Raw genomic sequence first — 22,222 nt, forward strand, 5'->3', positions numbered from 1 at the left:
AACCTCTGCCTTCCTTTTAACTGATTCAAGAATCCCTTATAAGGATACCAAACTAGCATAGATTGAAGTCACTTCAGGCTAATGTGTCTTCTCCAAACAGTGGGTTATTATTCAGAATAAAGCAACTGAGATGATAGCATGGAATACGAGAACACTTCAAGGATTCAAGCATAAGGCAACTTTTCTCCTGGGGAATCTTCTTTGGGGAGAACTAGACATCCATGGTGTTTTACTTAATCTTGTTCAACTCCATCTCCTTTATACACATCAGCTATTTCAAGCCTTCAATACTGTTCTCAAGTTCATATACTGCCAATCAATCCCTCATTCTCAACGAATGATCTTTATCTCCTTCACAGAGAAAAGAGAGACCTTTAAGGAGGGAATTCTTTCATCTCACCTTCCTTCCCCAAACTACTTTTTTTCTACTCTTTCACCCATTCTCATCCCTTTTTTTCTTCAGTCTTAGTCCTGCCTGAATCTCCTTCCATGTGCACCTTGCATCCAATCCCCCATAGCCCTGGCTTTATCAGCTTCCTCCCTCTTCACCTGAACACACAGAAAAACACTCAAGATGCTCCCATCTCAAAAATCCCCAAACATGTCTCTCTTCGAGCTAGTGTGTTTTAACTTTTCTCCCCATCAGTTAAGCTCATTGAGAATAGTCTAATTCCTTCCATTTTTATTATGAAATTACCCAAAATACACAAAAGTAGAAATACAACAAGTCCCAACTCGCCTGATTTCAACAACCATTAATTTTTTACTTGTTCATCTATGCAGCCCATATTTTTTGCTGAAGTAATGTTTTAAAACAAATTCTGGATGTTGTATTTCACCCTTAAATTCTTCAGTGTGAAAATTTAAATAGGACATTTATTTACATAACGACCTGACAGTATCACATCTCACAAAATTAAGAATAATTACTTAACATCACATAATACTCAGTTGATATTCACACGTCCCTAGTAGTCTAACTACAGGATCTAATGGCGGGGGCCGGGGGTAGGATGTTCAAAATGAGTATCCACTTAAGATCCTCTCATTGTAATAGGTCATCTGATATATTTTTTTTAAGCTTATTATCTAGACCAGTCACTTTAGTTTTTCTTTCTTTTTCCCTATGCAACTGTCTTTTTGAAAGAAGTGGGTCAGTTGTCCTAAAGAATGTCCCACATCTTGGGGATTCGCTCCAGATTGCTTCCTCTATTCACTGTATGTACTTTAAACTGCAGTTTAGCTTTAAAGGCTTGGTTCAATTTGGTGAGATAAAATTTATATTTTAAGGCAGGACAAGGACAAATTTAAGCATAAAATTGCCTTTGTCCCAACACTCCCCCGCAGTGTACAACGTGCATTTGCATCACACATTAACCTCCTCAAAGATGGGAATGCCAGCTAGTCCGTAAAGGTCAATTTTTTTCCCCTTTCTCCTGATGTAACTTCTTAAAAGATTAGCATTCTTTCTCAACTCTGTAAGGGGCTGTAGTGACTTACTGCTCACTTTGTATGTGCTTACCTGGACTAGGTATCTTTGGTGAATTTTATGTAGAATATCAGTACATCATTTTGATATACGATCCTTTGTCTCAAGCATGTATCTGACTGTGCCTTTGACTTCTACCAGGAGGAACAGTCCTCAGAGCTTCTGAGAGTCTGTCTCCAGGGTTATAATCCTCAATTTGGCTTGACTCAAATTCCTTTTTTTCTTAACTCGATTGTTAACTGAATTTTCGTTGACAGATTCAAGGTCGTTTTGTTTTATTTTTGGAGGGTGGTAGGCAATAACTCCCTACAGGTACTTCTTGGTGTATTTCATGTGCGTCACAACAGGAGTCAAACCCCCTGACTCTCTACGGTGCAGTGATACTGAGACTCGTCAGAGGTTCAGGTGGGGGAACTCAATCCCTTTTTGCTAATTACCCGTCTGCTCTCAGCCCACAGTCTTGCACTTCTGCTGTGCCGTGTATTACAGGGCAGGGGTCTGCAGGCCCCTTGCTAGCTCCTTCAGGTAGGCCCTCCTGGCAGTAAGTAACAAGAGACTGGAAAGCAGTAGAAAAGGCGGACGTTCTCCCTAAGGTCGGTTTCTGGTGAAGTCTCCCACGGCGGCACGGAGCACGGTGACAGCACTGCAGGAGCGACACGGTCCATGGGGGCACCAGCTCTGATGGAGGCTGCCCGGCTAGGACCTTCTGTCCCGGCACTGACCACGGTGCAGCAGACCGTGCGCCCAACCTCAGACCTCAGGGTACGATCTCATCTCCCTTTATGCTTCTCCTGTTTCCTTTCTTCTCCTTTTTCTTCTCTCAGCTCTTGTAAACTTTTTTGGCCAATTTTTTGTATTAAATTTTCTCTATTCCCTCTCAACTACCAAGAGTTTCCTGCTTGGATGCTGACTGGTACACCTTCCTTGCAAAGCTCCTCATCCACCTGTCACTTCATGATATGCCTGAATCAGTTACTTTTCAAAATGGTGATCTTCTAATTCTATTTATTCTACAGTCACTGGCTGGAATTCTTTTGACTAGAATAACTTTGCTTCATCTGCTAGAGCTATTTGGTGAGGAAAAACAAACAAAGCAAAACACTGCTGGCTGAAGCAAACAAGCCTGTTAGCCAGATTCAGCTTGAAGGCCGTGTGTGCAACCCTAGCCTGTAGCACAAATAGCACACATCCTGGGCTTCCCTGGTGGCGCAGTGGTTAAGAATCTGCCTGCCAAAAACACAAAAAGAATCCGCCTGCCAATGCAGGAGACACGAGTTCGAGCCCTGGTCCGGGAGGATCCCACATGCCGCGGAGCAACTAAGCCCGTGCGCCACAACTACTGAGCCTGCGCTCTAGAGCCCACGAGCCACAACTACTGAGCCTGTGCGCCACAACTACTGAGCCCGTGTGCCTAGAGCCCATGCTCTGCAACAAGAGAAGCCACTGCAAGGAGAAGCCCACGCACCATAATGAAGAGTAGCCCCCGCTCACCACAACTACAGAAAGCCCACGCGCAGCAACGAAGACCCAATGCAGCCAAAACTAAATAAATAAAATAAATTTATTTTAAAAAAAGCACATATCTTTAGCATCATACGTAAGGCCTTTCATGATCTCATCATGACCTGCCTTATCTCCCACCAATCTTTCCTCAATTCCAAACACCTACTACATTCAGGATATACTTATATTTCCCATAAAGTAGCATGCTCCTTTCTGGCCCTTCTGCCTTCTCAAGCAATTCTATTTGCCAGGCATTCCCTCCTCCTTCTATCTGCCTGAAGCATGTCTACTTACACGTGGACTCAGTTCAGTTATTATCTTCTCAGGAAAGTCCTTGGTATCTGCAGGTAAAGTGAAATACTTCCTCCTCTATATGTTCTCACAATGCCTTCCCCATGCCACTATAACACTAGCTTCCTGGCTGTGATTTGCTTTTTACCAGTTGTATCGCCTGCTTAAACATAAGGATTTGGGAGGCTGGGTCCATTCCACAGCATCTTGCTTGATAAATAACTTCATATTGATTCATCGGCATGTGCTTGCATCTCCCGGGCTGCGTACAGCAGGAGGTTGTAAGCAGAAGCAGTGAAAGTAACCTCATACAGTAAGAAACGCAAGAATATTTAAAAAATAATCTAGTAGGTTTCTCTCAGAGGCCATGGATTTCATGGGGAATAGCTATTATAACAATAATAACATGACAAATATGGATTTTAATAGGTACAAAATTTGGGGGAAATTATAAGCTACACTTCATCACAGCATTGATAGAACTACAGGTTTTTTTCTGCACAGCTACACTTATTAAAAAGAATATGATCACTAATAAAATCATGTAATTGGACAGAAAAAAACAGGATAGAAAAATGAAAGAACAGTTATTCTTAAATTTATCACAAAATACTTACTTTTTTGTAATCATGTCAACCACAGATTTTAAATAATCTTCGTTACTCTAAAAATGAGAGAAATATTTTACTGAAACTAAGCATGACTCATAGTTCTACTAATACATGCTAATCTAGTTTATGTGTGGAATGTTATTATGTCTTAACAATTTCTAGCATTTTTACTTTCTATGAAAGGATTTAAAATATCCATGCATCTAAGAGATCTGACTGGAATACTGAAAATACTTTATTTTCTCTTTGTCACAATATGAAATATCACTACACATTATTTACACTTAAAAATTAGTATATAAAGCTTATGTATCTAAAACAGTTTTGTCCTAAAAATAGGATGGCTTATTTCAAAGAACTGCTCTTCTTTGAAAGTGTCTTCATTTTATGAGTATTATATAACAGCAAGCTTACTTCACAATTATACCACATTTTTCCAGGCAGTATTTCTCGGCTTGATTCCCCAATTTTCTTCCATCAACAAACTTTGTGTATCTACTCTGCTAGATTAGATGACAGACTCATTTGTAAGTAGCTTTCGGTGGTTTATACTTTCAGGTAATGTTTTTCTTTACATAATCTATGTCATTTACAAGATGCAGCCTCAGGGCCCACAAGAATTCCCAGTACAAAATTCTGAAAATATTTTGAATACTTATAGTTCTACTGTCAAATCTGAGTAGTCTGAAAGGCAATTTTGAATGTATATAGTTAGACTGCTTGTTTAAAAATATCAGCCATGATGCAGACAAATCTATTATAGTACTTAAGTTTCTTAAGATAGCCAAAGATTGAATCACCAGCTATTTCTGAAACATATTTTAGAAGCACTAAACAAGAAGCACACTAAAACATATTTTAAACATAGTACTGTAATATGCAACACATGGTAATGTCATAAAACATTTTGGAGATTATGTATATGCTTCCAATATTAAGAAAATAAATTTGGAGAGAATGTTTAACCTCTTATTTCTATTTTCCTATTAATTCTTCTATTGCTTGCTTTGTTTAGAGTTTTTCTGCATTCTAAGACATGTTTTTTATAGAAAATTCAAACAACAGAGAAAAAAATTTTATAGGACAGCAAAGATCCCTTTAACTCCCAATATCAAGAGACAACCATTATTTATATTTTGGAGACCATCATTCTAAGGTTTGCCCACTCTCTTTTTTTCTTTATATATTCTATCATCTGTCTATTTTTTCCTCTTTCTTTCCTTCCTTCCTTTTTTCTATCACATTTTCCATAGACAACATAATGTTAAACATGATACTTCACAACTTTTTTCAGTCAACAGTATGATAAGGACATCGTTCTATATCAGTGAATGTGGATATTCATTCTCCTTTCAGTGGTTACAGATTATTGCAATGTAGACATAAGTACTTAGTCTCTTATTGATAGATATTTTGGTTGTTTCTAATATTACGCTATTATAAAACAATAGTGCACTGAACAGCTTTGAACTTATCACTTATTGAACACTTAGTATGTGTCATGCATCATACTGAACACTTAGTATGTGTCACTGTAAATACTCTAACTATATCAGCTAATTTAATGGCCCAAACAACCCTATACTATAGACAATATCATCATTATTTTACAAATAAGGAAAGTGAAGCATAGAGAAGTTAAGTAACTTGCTCAAGCTTACAAGCCAGAAAGTGGAAGAGCTGGCCTTTGAACCTTGGCAGTCTAGATCCAGTCTGTGTTCTCAACTACTGTACTATACTGTCGTATTTTTAGTATTTTAAAATTCTGACCTGATTATCTCTTTAGGATAACTCCCAAGAATTGAGATTTCTGATTCAAAGGATATATGCATTTAAAATCTGACACATTTTGCTAAATTTCCCTCTGAAAGGTCTTATGGTGTTAATATTTATACCATACTTTATAATTTTATGTGGCATTAGAGGCAAGACAGAAAACTTTGGGACCATTAGAGAGACACAGATTTGAATCTGCTCTATTAACTGCTGGGCAAACTATTTACTTTCTTTAAGCTACAGGTTCTTCATATGGATACCTACTTTACAGGGATGTAATGCAGGTTATAAATAATGTATATAAAAATTGTCCACAGTCCTTCAGATATACAAAGGAGTCCCTCAATTAATGACGGCTACTGTGACTTAATATAAATTATCTCTTGATTCATATACCAACCTTTTATTGGGCTGGGCGGGTTTTATTACTACAGCATCAATTTTAATGTCCTGTTCGTAAATAAAATTTCTGTACCATAGAGTATACAGGGCTCCTGGTAACATATTTAACAATACAACCACATTTCTCCACGTGGAACTATTTCATTTTCTTTTCAGATTGACATATTTAATTCCTTCTTGGTGGTATCAAACAAGCATTAAATACACTGTTATTCAAAAAAGGCATTTAGGAATTGCTTTTTTAAATTTAAGAAAAAATTCAAAATGATACAGTGATTACCATGGAGGAAGGGTGTTTAGAGACTACAGGTCGGGAGTGAGGGGAGCTACTTATCTTTCATACGTACATCTGCAATAGAGACAATCACGACAGAGTCCTTCTCTTCTGAAAGAGTCATCCTGGAGATGATAGAGGTCAGCGTTTGCTTCAGGTAACTATGATTTCCTCTGTTAACAGTGGAAATACCCAGCGCAAAAGAAACTGCAGACACAGGAGTATGGCATCATCATTTCAAAGCACAGAGAAAAACATAATTTAGCATTAATATCTATGCTTCTATGTTTGGGTTGTGTGGTCATCAAAAAAGTGTTTGAAACTCTACTGCAAAAATAATCCAAACTGCTGTTAACTTTTATCACATATTTCATTTTCTGTTTGAGGAAATTCCAATTTGCCGTGGATTGTTAGTAAATGCATTAGACTCCAAGATGTTCTCATTTTGGAGAGTTTCAACGTACTGAAAAATAAAACTAGCCACTGTCCATTTATTATCGCTTTCATCTAACTGGGTACAAAACATCACACATTGGCTGACTTTCTACTCTTCTTCCTAAGGAGATGTTGGAACCTAAAACAGGAAAAATACTGCGAAATATTTTCACCTGTGAAAAAACTGTATGAAGTAATTTCCAAATGATTGATGGAATGAATCCACTCCTCTAAGTAACTTTTACTGCGTATTAATGACTGAAGCACTGGGAGAACAGACCCCAAGTTATTCCAGTAGCTATTAAGCTTCTATCAGTGAAGTCTACCCAGACTCAATCTTGGCTGTACCAGTGCTTGGCTGTTTGAGTTTGGTCAGATATACAGCCTCTCCAGTCTTAATTTCCCCACTTTAAGACGGGGATAAGTACTTCCAGAATGGCTAAGTGAGGAACTCAGAAAAAAATCTCTCCCTAAAAAAGCAATAATAAAACTGGAAAAAAAACTTGTTGAAACAATTGGAGCCCTGGTATACAAAAAAATGAGAGGCTTTAAGAAAAATTACTGAACTTCAGTGAGAGCAGTAAGAATCAGTATTTCCCTGATTACTATTGTGTTTGAACATACTTTCATATGTATGTTGACCTTTGGATATTCTTTTGTGAAATCCTGTTTAAGATCTCGTCCATTTCTCTATTAAGTTGTCTCTAGTTTTCTTACTGATTTACTGATGCTCTTTATAGCTTCTGAATATGAATCCTTTGTCAGTTATATATATATTACAAATACCATCTCCCACCATGGGTTCGCTTTTCAATGTTTTACCTCTTGAAATTAAGAAGAGACATTCTTAATTTTAATATTGTGCTATTTATCGATCATCTCCTTTATAGTCAGTGCTTTTTGATTCCTGTTGAGAAATCTTTGCTTATCTTCAAGTCATAAGGATGCTTTCCTGATTATCTTCTAGATCATTTACTGTTTGCCTGTTATATTTAGAGCTACACTCCACCTGGAATTGATTTTTACAAATGGAGTTAAGTTTTTAAACTCTATTTTTACAAATGGAGTTAAGTTAAGCAGGAGTTAAGTTGCAAGCTTGGGGATCCACTTTCAAATGTAATTCCTGGAATTGCTTCCCATGACCTAGGAAGCATTCACAAAAGTTTGCAGGGCCCTTCCCTTAGTGACCCGGTCTGACCTACCTCTTCTGTTCCAACTACCCTCCCTCCAAACCAGTCTCCCTTCATGTCTTTCAGCTTCTCAAACTGACCAGACAGGCCCCGCCCCTCTGCAGGAGTCTGCACGTGCCGTTCCTTGGTGCCGAGAACACTCTTCTCCGGCTCCTTGGGCCAGTTCTCCTCATGCTCTGTAAATTAGGCTGGGAGCACCAGCTCTGTATTCTTACCTCATCTCTCATGAGACTTATCGCCCTTTTTGCTGTTACCCATTTGCCTTCCAGGTGAGAATGCAAGCTGAGTGAGGGGAGACTCTGCTTCTCTTGCTCCCCATTACTGTGAACCTGGCACTAATATAAGGACTGCCACATAATAATGTCCAAAACTCTGGGGTGGATAAACGAATGGCCAAACTCCTTTACTATGTGGCCTCTGCCCCGTGTTTTACTGCCAATAGGCTCCAGCCCCAATTGTGCACACAAGCCCAATCTTTTTTTCCAGGCCCTCTTGCTGTTAGACCTTTCACATTTCTTTCCGCTCCTTTTCCACTATCCACCATCTGCCTTTTCCCTGCTTACCCTATTCCGATTATTTTCACCCTCCATGTCTCAGTTTAGATGTCACTTCCTCCAGAAAGCGTTCCCTACTTCCCTGAGTACAGAGTACTCGCTCCACCCTTGTACTTCCCTTATCGGAGCACTGATTACTTTCTACTGTAATTGTTTGCCCATTTGTCTCTATGAGGATGAGGTCCACATCTGTTCACCACTAGTTCCCCAGAGCCTAGCAAGCAGCTGGTACTGCGTAGAAGTCTGTTAAATGAGGGGACGAGGAAGACTTCACACGGAAGCTGTCAGTCAAGCTGAAAAGTCACAGTGGATCAGAGACTCATGTGGAAAGTTAGCTGTGGGTTGTGGGAGGCGGTGTGCTCCTTACAGGCAGCGGTCAGCGCACACTGACCGCTTGGCCTATTCTGGGGGGACGTTAAGTGGTTTGGGGTTGCTGGAAAAAAAAGGAAGCGGTGGAAACTGAGATTTGAAATATATAGCTTGTTGTGCATATACCATGTTAAGGAGCTAACTTCACCCTTCATGCACTGAGGATCCACTGAAGGATCTTAAGGAAGAGCTGAGCATGTATTTGAGTATGTATCTCTGAGGAAAGTGCACAGAGTGAATTGACTTCGACAAAACTAAAGCCATGAGAAAAATTACAAGTCTATTTCAATAGACCAGACAAGAAATGAGGGCTCAATAAAAAATAGTTATAGAGGGGCTATAGAGAGTAGAAATTATCTGAGATGTATCAGAAAGTAGAATATACAAGACTGATGACAGGTTCCCCAGTAGGCCATGCTCCAGGCTTCAATACTTTTGCAAATGTTTTATGTCACCTTTAAAGTAACTAAAATCTCCCTTTAAATTACCTCTGCCGATGAAGGTTTATATGGAAGCCTGTCCTCCCAACACAGCGCTCATAACTGGGTTATTTCAACACCCCAAGCTCCCACACAAGGAATTCCATTGCTCTTCCCGATTACCCATCCCTCTGTCTCTCCTTCCTTTCACTCTGTATCATGGGCTTCTGCTTATCTTTGCTGATGCTTATCCAAGCCTGTGCTTCTCCCTGGCATCTAGCAGCTTAGAGTTTCCATGTACTGACTTTGTTGTTCCTGTGTCTTTCGACTCCACCTCTTCTGTACGCTGTAGCTTTGTCTGGCATGCACTCTCTCACACATTCACACGCGTGTGTATGCATGTATATGTACATATTTACATGACACAATCAAAATACTCCTAAGAAGGAATCTGATGCAGGTAAAAACTTTTACAAGCGTGATCTCAAAGAGTTCCATCACCTCTCCAAGCCTCATTTTCTCAGGTTTAAAATAGAGGTAATCACAGGCCTACTGCATTGGGTTGTGAGAATTATTAAATGAGATAATGAAAGAAAACATCTAACTTAGTATATGAAACACAGTGAGAATTCAGTAGATGGTAAACAATGTCATCTGACACCCCCATCTCAACACAATAGGCTTGTCAGAGGCATGTGACATAGACCAACACTACTTATTCCCAAGGAACTGCCTAGAGCAGAGGTCAGCACACTTTTTCGATGAAGGGCCAGATAGTAAACATTTTCAGTGCTTGGGCCATATCATCTCTGTTGCAACGACTCATCTCTCCTGATGTAGCATGAAAGCAGCCACAGACAACAATGAGTATGGTTATGGTCCAATAAAACTATTTAAAAACAGGCAGATTTGGCCTGCAGGCTCTGGTTTGCTGACCTCTGGCCTAGAGTGACTCACCCATTGGAATGAACGAGGTTGGTGGCAATGGCAGATGTTTTGAGCCTTAGCCTAGTATCCCTGCTTCTAATGCAAATGCTTTTCCTTTTCTCCTATACCTGGTGAACTTGAACTCATTCTTCAAGGCTTAGCTCAAACATTATCTCTCCTGTAAAGCTTTTGTTGACTTTGGTCCCCCAAAATATGGGGAAATAGGAAAATAACCAGACAAGAAATAGATTTATCAAAACCAAGGGAGAAAAGAGTTGCCAAGAACTTAGCAGATACTTAATGATGTTTGGCTCATATTGACTTATTTTCAAAGCATCTGTACTAAAATTGAATTTGAATTCAAGTCTCCAAATATTTGTTGAACAATTTTTTCTGTCAGACAGTACATTGATTTCTGGTAATCCAAATGAATGCCAGATAGGCTGGTGGTCTATATATCAATCTGAGTATCATATTAATGGATTACATTTTAAAACTTAAAAGGATGTCCCCAACGAGCAAAATGTCTGTATTTGATTTTCCAATTCTAAGTTTTCTTACCGCCTGTTTTCTCTTTGCCAATGATTACATCAGGATAAATTCTGTCTACTTTCCTTAGATGGGGGAAAAAGAACCTTAAGACTTCAAATGCATTAGATACTGTTTCATTCTTACTCAATGCATTCACTTTCTTCTTAACTGAAAGAGAGAAAAGATAGGGTTTCTGAGTTCATGGCTTGTAGGGATTCTTCTCCTTCCAGTACAATTTTTTAAAATGAGCGTTAATAAGTTAATTCACAGATTAATTTAGTATTCAGTATATATGATACATACTATTAAATGTGAATTATCAAATCATAAGGCTATAAAATATAGCTCAAAGATTACTGATTCATGTTTATTTTAAAGGTAGTATTTAATTTAAGTCTAACACTATGAGTGACACAACTAGAGGCTAACAGAACTGACAGTTCCAAATGCAGGAAGCAGAACTAAAACATGCTCTAATTGGCCTGCTCTACTACTTTGATTAATATCACATCATTAAAGCTTGTATCTTTATAACTTTGTTTTCTAGGCTCTCAGCATTTAATGACTCCATCCGTACCATTCATCTGAATTTGCCCCTATAATTTTGAAAAAGAAGAACAAAGTTGGAGGACTCCCACTACCCAATTTAACTCATAATACATAATATAGTAATCAAGACAGTGGGGTATTACAGAACAAACAGATACAGAAGCCAGTGGAACAGAACAGAAATCCAGACATAGATCCATACAAATATGGTCAATTGATTTTTGAAAAAGGTGCAAAGGTCATTCAGTGCAGAAAGGACGACCTTTTTGACAAATGGTGCTAAAACACTTGGACATCCACATGAAAAAGACTGAAACTTGACCTATACTTCATGCCATTTATAAAAATAAACTCAAAAGTTTCATAGACTTAAATGTAAAACCTAAAACTATAAAATTAAAAGAAAATCTTTATGACCCTGAGCTAGGTAAAGTGTTCTTAGGTACAATGTCAAAAGCATAATACATAAAAAGGAAAACTGGTAAACTGAACCTCATCAAAATTTAAAATGTCTGCTTTTTGAAGGACACCATAGGAGAATGAGAAGAAAAGCCAAAGACTTGGAGAACATATTTCCAAATCACACATCCATCTGATATGTATCCAGGATATATACAGAACTCTCAAAACTTAACAACAAGAAAAAACCCACCCAATTAAAAAATGTGTAAAATATTTGAACAGGCATCTCACCAAAGAAGATATATGGAGGGCAAATAAGCACATTAAAAAATGTTCAACATCATTAGTCACCAGAGAAATACAACTTAAAACTAGGAGAGACCATGGCATTAGAATGGCTATAATTAAACGGCGTGACTGTAACTCTCATACATTGCTGCAAGAGGTACAGCCACTCTGGAAAACACCTTGGCAGTTTCTTATAATGTTAAACATACACCTACCATATGCTCATCAATCCTAGATATTTATCCTAAAGAAATTAAAATTCCCTTCATGTAAAAAAATCTGTACACGAATGCTTATGGCAACAGGTATTTGTAATGACCAAAAAACACACAAACCTGAAAACAATCCAAATGTCTCTCAATTAGTGAAACAAACTCTCCATTGCACATCCATACAATGGAACGCTATTCGGCAACAAACAATTGGTCACATGACAACCTGGATGAATCTATACTAAGTGAGAGAAGTCAGCCTCAAAGGGTTACACACACTGTGTGCTTCCATTTGTATGGCATACTGGAAAATGGAAAACTATAGGAACAGAGAACTGATTAGTGGTTGCCAGGGGTTAAGAGTTCCGAGGGGGTATTTGAATACAGAGGGGGAAGCAGGAGGCAGGACTTTTTACCCTGGAGAAGTGGGGAGCCACTGAAGGTTGATATACAGGACAGTGTAGCCTTCACTTTGGCTAAAGTGAGAATAAATAGGTGGGGCAAGACTGGAGAGAGAGAAAAAAAAAGAAGTATGTTAGCAGTCCTTCAGATGAAGCATGAAGGTGGCCTGACTAGGGTAGTAGAGATGGTGATAGAAAACTGTGGACAGATTTGTGAGCTATATAGGATTATGAATCAACAGGACTGCTTACTAACTGCCATGGAAGAAGTATGCTAGAGGGAGAGAAAGGATTCAGAGAGGATGTTCAGGTTACTGGCTGCTTCTCTCAGGTGGATCACGGATGGTGGTGCAATTCACAGAGACAGAAAACAGAGGAAGACCATTTTCGAGGTAGAGATGAGAGGAAGTCTATCAGTGATGTCTCTTACCTGATTTTTGCATGTCTCACAATAAAAGAATGAATACTGATTTAGTTATAGTTATTGGGAAGAAATGCCCTAAAGTCAGAAAGCATAAAATCTAAATTTCTAAACACAAAACATTAAAAAACAAACCACCATAAACAAAAACAAAAACCACCCAAACCTGAGTTTAGCGATGCATCTTCTCTCTCTGCAAGTTTATACTTCATTTGATTGAAGGCTTTAATCAGCTCTTGGCGATTTATTTCCGTTTTATTTTTTAAACGTAGTATAGTTTCCTTAAACTCCGAAATTTGGTTTCTACAATTAGTTAATTGATTACCTACAAAGAAAACATATGTGTATATGTGTATACATATATATACATGTAGCAATGGTATCATACAATTTTCTATAATATATAACAAGATATAAAGTATATGCTTCAATATAGCTACATAAAAACTACACTTATATGTATATATAGTGCTATATACATATAATATGTATATACATAAAGGACTGAAAAAAAGAACGAAATGTTAAAAATAGTAATATTTGGAAGGTGAGATGATCAATGGTTTTTGCTTTATTATTTTGTGCTTTTCTATGTTTTCCAAATTCTCCATTTTGTGCATGTATTAGATTTGTAATTAGAGGGAAAAACCAGTTGAGCCAAAAAATTCACTTCTAAGAATTTTTCTGAAGAAAATGACTAGAAATATGTACACAGATTTAGCTCTAAGGATGTTCAACACAGGCAGCATTATTTATCATTGTAAGGAAGTTGAAAACAACCATAATGCCCAGGGATGGAACTATCCTAAATAAATTACAATATATCCTTTTAAGAGTTCTGGTGGCTCTCATGTCAAATCACATAGAACTGACTCCCAGTTTTGCCGCTTAATATTTGTGTGACCTTGGGCAAGCTACTTAATTTCTGTTAGCCTCTGTTCCTTTAGGTGTAAATGGATATATAAAAATCCCTGCTGCAGAGCTGTTGAGAAGTCGTAATGCTATTATGCACGTAAACCATGTAGCAAAGCATACACAAAAAAAATGCTTTGACAAATGTCTAATAAATATTATTTATCAATGGGCTACTTTCTTCACTTATCAATTAAATACTATGTAGCTATGAAAATCACCTTTTAGAAGAATATTTAATGTTGTAAAAACACAAAAACAAAACCATATAATTTCCTTTTTTGCAAAGAAAGTACATTAATATAGGAAAAAAGAGTAAGTGTACAGGTTTATATTTTGTTAATATATAATCTTTGGTTTGTTGAATCATTTTTTATTTCCTATTTTCACAAAATTCTTTTGTTCCTAAAATCATGTTGCATTGCTTCTGTAATCAGAAAAAAATTAATAAATAAAAAATTAAACACCTTTTATTTGCCAAGTACTCTGTGTCAATGGAAATACAAAAATAAAAAAGATATGCTCAGTTCTTGCCTTCAGGAAGTTTACTGGCTAACTGGTAGAACTAAATGGATGACTGAAATCAGTGTGATATTTCTGATGTTACAGATTCCCTTCTCCTCGGGTTTTAACTAATTAAGCACACACATTGATAACACCAGCCCCAAATAGGGACTATCGACCTTATTTGGGGCTCTCTGACAGTGGGCATATTGCAGAGTGTACTGGGATGTCCTACTTCTCTACCCAAGTTAATTTACCCCTACTCCCACCCCATTATTGAAAGAGGAGCTGGACAACAGCAGGGCCACCCACAAAGGAGGTGACTTGCCGCCTATGCTTACTACTTAGGAGGAAAAAGTAGAGAGGGAGCCCAGCCCTTCTTTCAGAGAGTACATAAGACAGTTATTATACGAGGAAGAGCCAGAGATGGCCTAAGTTGCCTTTTTAAGGAAGCAATTCTGCCGCCTTGTTAATTTGGACCATAGAAGTCAGGTCTGACCAATCTCACCATTCAGATGAATCCCTCGGTCTTGTGAGGAAGGTAATGAGCTACTGGGAGAAGTTCCAAGTGTTCACTTTGAAATGTCCTCTCTAGGAGGGTGAAATGAAAGATATCCCCTTGAAGGAAATATGGGCACCGCAGAACAAGGTTTCAACCCCTGGCGAGTAGTGGTAACAGTACTCACAGAGGGCAGAATTGAGACGGTTTGGGAGGGGAGGGGAGAGAAAGCTGGAGAAGGATTCTAGAGGATGTGAGGCCTGCACGGACTCTTGAAGGAGCTCGAGTTATTTGTCGAGGGAAACGAGGAAAGGCATTCTCTTGGAATGCAGTGTGGAAAGGCAAAGAGGCATTCAAAAACATGGTCTCTAAAGACCCAGAAGCTGTTCATTATTTCAGGGCAACGTGGGAAAAATTCAGTGTGAGGTTAAAAGAGGCATCTGGTTATGCTGATCTTTTTGATAAGCTACGATAAGGAGCTTGAACTTTTTCGTATAAACTAGTGTTTCTCAAACCTTTCTTATAAAAACCTCTAATGGCAGTGAATCTGAACAAAAGGGACACAGGCAGAGGCATAACTTGAAGTAGCCCACCACATTCATGGAATTTCTGTAAAGTTTCTATAAAATGTGGACAAATTTTGTAGCCTTTTCCACAGTACATATTTGTTTTAGTATAAAGATAATGGAGTCACTCTTATTTTTTGCAGGTGACTTTATACATCTTGGGACACCACTACAGACTATCATGGGAACAACTATCTAACTGAGAAGCATAGCTGAAGACTATTAGGTAGAACATATGTTCTAGAAAGATCATTCTGGTGACCACATAGAAGATTTTTTCAGGAAGACAAAACTAAAGCTGGAAAAAACACCAGTTAGGAATCTACAGTGGTATTAGTTTCAAGTGAGAGATGATAAAGAACAAACCAGGGCAGAAAGGATTAGGAAGTAGGAGATGAATATGAGAAATATTTGAGACCTTTTATTGGCAAGACTTAACTGATTGAGAGAGAGAAAAGAATCCCTCTTAGGTTTCCAACATGACTCTAGATTTCTAACCTGGTATTCATTCTGGACTGGGAAACAGGAAAAGGAGCAGGGCCAGAGGTAGTCATAATGCTTATGAGGCATCCAAATGCGTGGCAAAACACACGGCCCAGAGAAAATGAGGGCGCAAAGCAGCTTCTGACCTTGGGTGCTTTGTTAAAATATGGAAACATCTGATTAGAGAAGCAATACACAAGCTAAAATTTTAGAAAAAGGCACAGAAAAGAACAAAATCCATTGTAATCCCACTGCTTAAAGAGAACCACTATTATTGTTTAGCTTTACATAGTTCTAGACCTGTGCTTACTTTTTTCCCCCTCGCTTCAGTATATAAATGTCAAATACAATCATGCGGGGGGAAAATGCATTAAGTTAGATAAAGTGGTTCATTTTACACTGAAAAAGGCATACTCTATCGATGAAAACAAATTAATTCTTTATATGTTATATAGCTAAATATCAAAATATACAGAGAAAACTATTAGCGCCATGAGAATATAGAAAAATATATTTCAATTAGCAAGGAAAGCATAGAGATTTGCTGTCAATTTGGGATGGAATAAAAGATAAATTCACCACCTTTAAGACAATACATTCCAGATGGATTCTTTTTAATTAAGGTAAAATACAAAAATGTAAAAATAATGGTGATCCTTCTGGGTTGAAACATCTAATATCTTTTCACTCCTCTGCCTTTTATGAACACGAGCACACGTATGTGTAGCCTGTGGCAAAGACTGGATAATGCCATTCCCCTGCTCTAACCCTTCAGAGATTCCTCATCCCACTCAGAAAAGGGGCCAAAGCCCTCACCAGGACAGAGCCCTACATGACCAGGCCTCGGCTCCCTCTCTGGCCTCATTCCCACCCCTCTTCCCTCATTCTGGGGAGCAGCTCCAGACACACTTGCCTCTGTGCTATTCCTCACGCCAACCACTCTCCCACCTTAGCACTTTGGCTCTTGAAAATTTCTCAGCTCGTCCCCCAGATACTGATGTGGCCAGAGCTCCCTAGTTTCATTTGGTTTTCTGCTAAAACGTTACCTCCTCAGAGAAGCTTACCTTACCATCCTTTATGAAATAGCACACCCCCTCTCTCCCCGATCCTTTTTTTTCAAATCCCTTATCACTACCCAACTTCCTATTACTGTTTATTATTCCTATTACTGTTGTTATTCGCTGTTTTTATGTCTCTCTCCAGAGCTCTCTAGAATGTAAGCTTGAGAGTAGCAAGAACTTTGGTTTTTTTAGTATTAAATTCCCTATGCCTGAAACAGTGACTGCCATATAGCTCCTACACAAATATATGCTGAATGAATGAATAAACAAATTAATGGATAAATGGCTTCGTCAGCGTAGGAACTGATTTGAGTGATTCTAAAACTGAATCATGCTTTAATCAAAAGAACTGCAACTATCCAGATAAATCTTGAGTATTCATACAGCGGGTACTATTTGAGGATGTTTAAAATTTTCACAGTGGGTGTGGTTTAACCAGTATAACCCTGTTAATGGGGTTTCCAGGGTAATATTCTCTTTGCAAAATGGATCATGTGTTTGGAGTCCATATATCATGGATGATGCAACATTTCTGGACTTCCACAATGTCAGTCAGTCCTTGAGGGATCAATTTGGTAAACATGAAAAGAATTTTCTCTAGAGGAAGTAATATTTTCAGAAACAATCATACAGAAATATTAAAGGACATAATCTCTACTCTTGGATCTGCTTCTTGTATATTTTTACCTGATAATTCATCAATGTTCTATTTAAAATATTTATATTACTTGCCTTTTCACTCAGGTATTTTAGAGGATGAAATGTTACAAAATTATTTTGCAAAAGTTTGAATAATTTGATGTTTTGAGTCAACTGAGGTGAAATTGTGAAAACAAACACCAGTCCCTGTGTACAATGTGACTTCCACCCATAAAAAAGGGTCCAGGTAAGATCCTAAGTAAAACTGACTTTGCTTTCTCACAGCAGAGGTCCAACTCACTGCTCCCCAGTATAAGTAAAATGCAAGTCACAATTGTAATTTAAAATTTTCTAACAGCCACATTAAAAACAAATAAAAAGAAACAAGTAAAAGTAATTGTAAACAGTATAGATGATGTAATCCAATATATCTAAAATATTTCTCAGCATGTAATCAACATGAAAATAATTAATGGAATAGTTTGCATTTTTTTGTGCTAAGTATTCTAAACCCTGTGTATATTTTATACTTTTACAGTACATCGTAACTCAGATGCTAACTTTTGATAAGTTACAGTAAAATGCAGTCTCACCAAAACAACAAAATTTTGCTTAATGGAGAAATATTTTGCACTGTTTCCGTTTTTAAATTTAAATTACTTAAAATAAAATATTCAGTTCCTCAGTTGCACTAACTACATTTCAAGTGCTTGACAGCCACCTGGCTGAGGGCTACCATGTTGGACAGCATGAGTCTACAGCACCAGCTATGAGCTTATTAGAAACGCAGGATCCCAGGACTCACCCCAGACCTACTGAGTCAGAATCTGTACTTTAATAAGATTCACAGGTGACTGGTATGCATGTTAAAATTTGAGAAGCACCATCATAGACCCTTTTAATTGTTTTATCTTTCTCAGCATTGACTTTACTATAGTTCAAGTCTTTATTGCCTCTAGATGCACTGTTATAACTGTCTCTTAAATAGTCCCTCACCTCCAATCTATGTTTAATCGTCTGGAAACACTGCTCAAAGACTTTAAATGATTCCCGGGATGCTCAGTGAATAAAGTCTAAACACTTGCCTTAATATAGGAGATCCGATACAATATGGCCACGACCTGACTTTTCCACCTTATTTCATTCACTAAACACCTCTGGTAATGAGAAGCAAGCTGAGATAGTCATACTTTCTTACATTTAATACTTACCATGTGTCACTCACTGTGCTGTGTGATAGGTAAACAAACACAGATAAAGCCAGATCCCTGCTCTAAATAACTGACAATCAGGATGCAAGGTATAGGGGAAAGGAGCATATATTTAAACAACTAGGGGCTTCCCTGGTGGCGCAGTGGTTAAGAATCCGCCTGCCAATGCAGGGGACATGGGTTCCAGCCCTGGTCTGGGAAGATCCCACATGCTGCAGAGCAACTAAGCCCGTGCACCACAACTATTGAGCCTGTGCTCTAGAGCCCACGAGCCACAACTACTGAAGCCCGCATGCCACAACTACTGAGCCCACACGCCTAGAGCCCGTGCTCCACAACAGGAGAAGCCACCGCAATGGGAAGCCTGCACACCACAACGAAGAGTAGCCCCCACTCGCCGCAACTAGAGAAAGTCCGCGCGCAGCAACGAAGACCCAACGCAGCCAAAAATAAATAAATAAAATAAATAAATTTATGTAAAAAAATCAGTTAAAAAAACAACTAATTATAAAATAATTGTTAAACTGGAATTATCCTTAAGTGCCACAGGCAAAGGGAGGCAGGAATGATTCTTTTTTTTTGAATTATTAATTCTTACGGAAGATTGAAGTGTGGGAGAGGGAAGTAGGAAAGGTTTCAGAGAAGAGGGAATATTTGAAAACTTGAAGAAGGTATAGAATTTTGCATACAGCAGAGGGCAGGGAAGGGTATTCCAGACTAAGAAAACTACAGCATAAATGCATAAGTATAAACTGGTATGGCGTAGTGAGGGGAAAGCAAGTGATTCACTCAGGGGGTAGAAAGAAGGGGAAAAAGCATTGCGTTTAAGTACTGGCCCACTTTAAACGTATTATTCACTTATTTGTATACCCAGTGTGGTTCCAAAGAAAGAATATTTGAAGCAGTTGGTAGGAGATGAAGCTAAAAAGGTAAGTACATTTCAGATTACACCCCTCCATGTATGCTTTGCAATAATCAAATTACACTATGTACCATGCACTTTAAACTCCCTATGAGTGGTTCCTCTACTCCTTAGTTTTATGGTGAAATATTTCAACATTACAAAGAGTATTGATGACCTAAAACAAATAGACTGTCAGTTATTTCTCCACAAAAAAAAAAAAAAAAAAGAGTTTACTTGGTATCAGCAGAGAACTGCAATTCGGAGTCCATAACCATGGCAAGTCACTACACAGCAAAGGAAGGAGCTCTCTTTTATAGAGGGGAAAAGGAAGTTGGGAGGGCTACAGTAAACAAAGAGTCCATGGCTTTTCATTGGCTGAGTCCTTGACATTAAAGAAGAGGAGTCTTTCTTTTTCCCGTTGGGCTCTGCCAGCATCTCAGGGCATGAGAGCTCCCCCTTCTGGTCACTTCTGTCTGATTGAGGTTTCTGTTTATTAATTTTTTTTTTAAGTATGTAAAAGTTTGAAAGACAATAATAAAAATGAACATCCATGAACCCGCTACTACCTTAGGCTTAGATATGCTGTTTCCTTCCAAGATCAAATTCCCCTTCCTCCCGTTTTGAATTTTGTATTAATTGTTGCTTTTCTTTAAGGTTTTACCACTTTTGCAAGCTGATGCACATTTGGTTATTAGACATTAATAAATAAAATATGTCTTTTCCTGTACTTGCTTCTTTTGCTCAATTTATGTTTTGAAATTCATCCATATCAGTAAGTCAAGCTCTAGTTCATTCATTATTATTACTGTAAAATGTCCCACTCTTTTGAATATACAACAACATTTTTACCTCTTCTACTGTTGAAAAATTATTTTTAAATGCTATCAAGAATATATTCTGGTACATGTTTCCTAGTAAACATGTTCAAAAGTTTCCCTAGGATATAGATGGTGGTAGGAATGTTATTTTAAATATTTAACAAGCTCTAAGGCATGGGTATTCATCAGTGAGAAGAGAAGCTGGCCATAAGCCGTTGATAAGGCTGCACACCAGTTTCAGCCCTGACTAGTAGGAGAGTTGCTAGGACCTAGGAAAGGCATAGGTTTCATCATGAAAGTGACTGAATGTATACTTCATGTCCCCCCAAAGGGAAGTGTGTGTTAATTCCTACAGCTCCACATCCTCACCAAATGTCTGATTTCCTAATTTAAAATATCTGAATGGTATGAAACGGTATCTTGTGTTTTTAATTTGCATTTCCTTGATTGCTCATGAAGTTCTTCTATGCTTGTTCAACACTTATGCTGTGCTTGGCCTTAGAGTCTACTTGGCTGATATTTATATAGCTACACCAACTTTCTTTTGGTTTGGGCTGCTGGTATATATTTTTCCATCCTTTTCCTTCCAACGTTTCTATGTCTTTAAAAAATTTTAGGTGTGTCTCTTGTAAACATCATCAAACAGGGTTTTGTTTTTAGATCCAGTCAGGAAATATTTTAATTTCTTTTTTGGAGCATTTACTATAATTAGTGATATCATTATGCATTATTTGACTATTATTTTAGTAGTTAGACTAGAGATTTCAACGTGAATCCTTGACTTATTACAGCTTAATACAAATTCTTACATCCTCACTTCTCAATAGTGCTACAAGTTGAGTACCACTTAACTCCATTTACCCCCTCTCCTACCTTATCTTGTAATTGTTGTCATGCATTTTGCTCTACATATTTTAAATTCCACAAGACATTTCAATTATTGTCTTGAACAGCCCGCACTTGGATCCTGGACTCTGCTGACTTAGAGGCGCCGTGCTCTTTTGCAGGCATACTCCCACAAGGCTTTCTATGCGTATATGCACGCATACACTCCCTCACTTGGTTGGGGATAAGGGTGCTTTCCTTCCAACAAGATGAGAAAGAGAGACCCCAAGAAATTCACTCATAAAATCTGGGTGCTCCACAATGATCCCTCTCTCCACTAAGTCAATGGCTGGGGAGCATCTCTACCTGAAAACTGCTGAAGTGCTGGACCAACAAAATGTCTGCAAAAGATTACACATCTTTTTTGGAAATAAATTACACATCTTTTTGTAAATAGCTTGCCAATTTTAAATTTCATATTTGGAAAGGGAATAGTTAAGTTGAAGTTAATGGAAGTATCAAAAGTACCAAATAATGTTGGCTCAGTCATTTTTTATATCATAGATTATTATTTTGTAAGATGATACATTTAATGTAGACTTTTATGAACTTACAATTAAAATAACTTATGCAGCTAAAAAAAAATATCCTGCCAGATGAAAAGGGGCAGGAGAGAGAGAGAGAAATTGCTAAGCGAAGAGGGAACATCTGTGAAGTAGCCTGAAGGCACACAGCTAGAAGTGGCAAAGACACCTG

The 22,222-nt window shown here is 38.0% G+C and overlaps 1 protein-coding gene across 1 annotated transcript in view; it reads right to left on the reverse strand.

Annotated features, from left to right (window-relative positions):
• The window catches only part of MGAT4D (MGAT4 family member D), a 56,425-nt gene that overhangs the window by 28,448 nt on the left and 5,755 nt on the right, over positions 1–22,222 (reverse strand). The window contains exons 2-5 of the mRNA XM_059924337.1: positions 13,211–13,369; positions 10,802–10,939; positions 6,420–6,553; positions 3,901–3,947 (exon numbers count right to left, since the gene is read on the reverse strand). Coding sequence (XP_059780320.1) covers positions 3,901–3,947; positions 6,420–6,553; positions 10,802–10,939; positions 13,211–13,369 — 478 coding nt within the window. The remainder of the gene's footprint in view (positions 1–3,900; positions 3,948–6,419; positions 6,554–10,801; positions 10,940–13,210; positions 13,370–22,222) is intronic.

The sequence above is a fragment of the Balaenoptera ricei genome, chromosome 5, assembly GCF_028023285.1.
Source record: "Balaenoptera ricei isolate mBalRic1 chromosome 5, mBalRic1.hap2, whole genome shotgun sequence".
Taxonomy (NCBI): domain Eukaryota; kingdom Metazoa; phylum Chordata; class Mammalia; order Artiodactyla; family Balaenopteridae; genus Balaenoptera; species Balaenoptera ricei.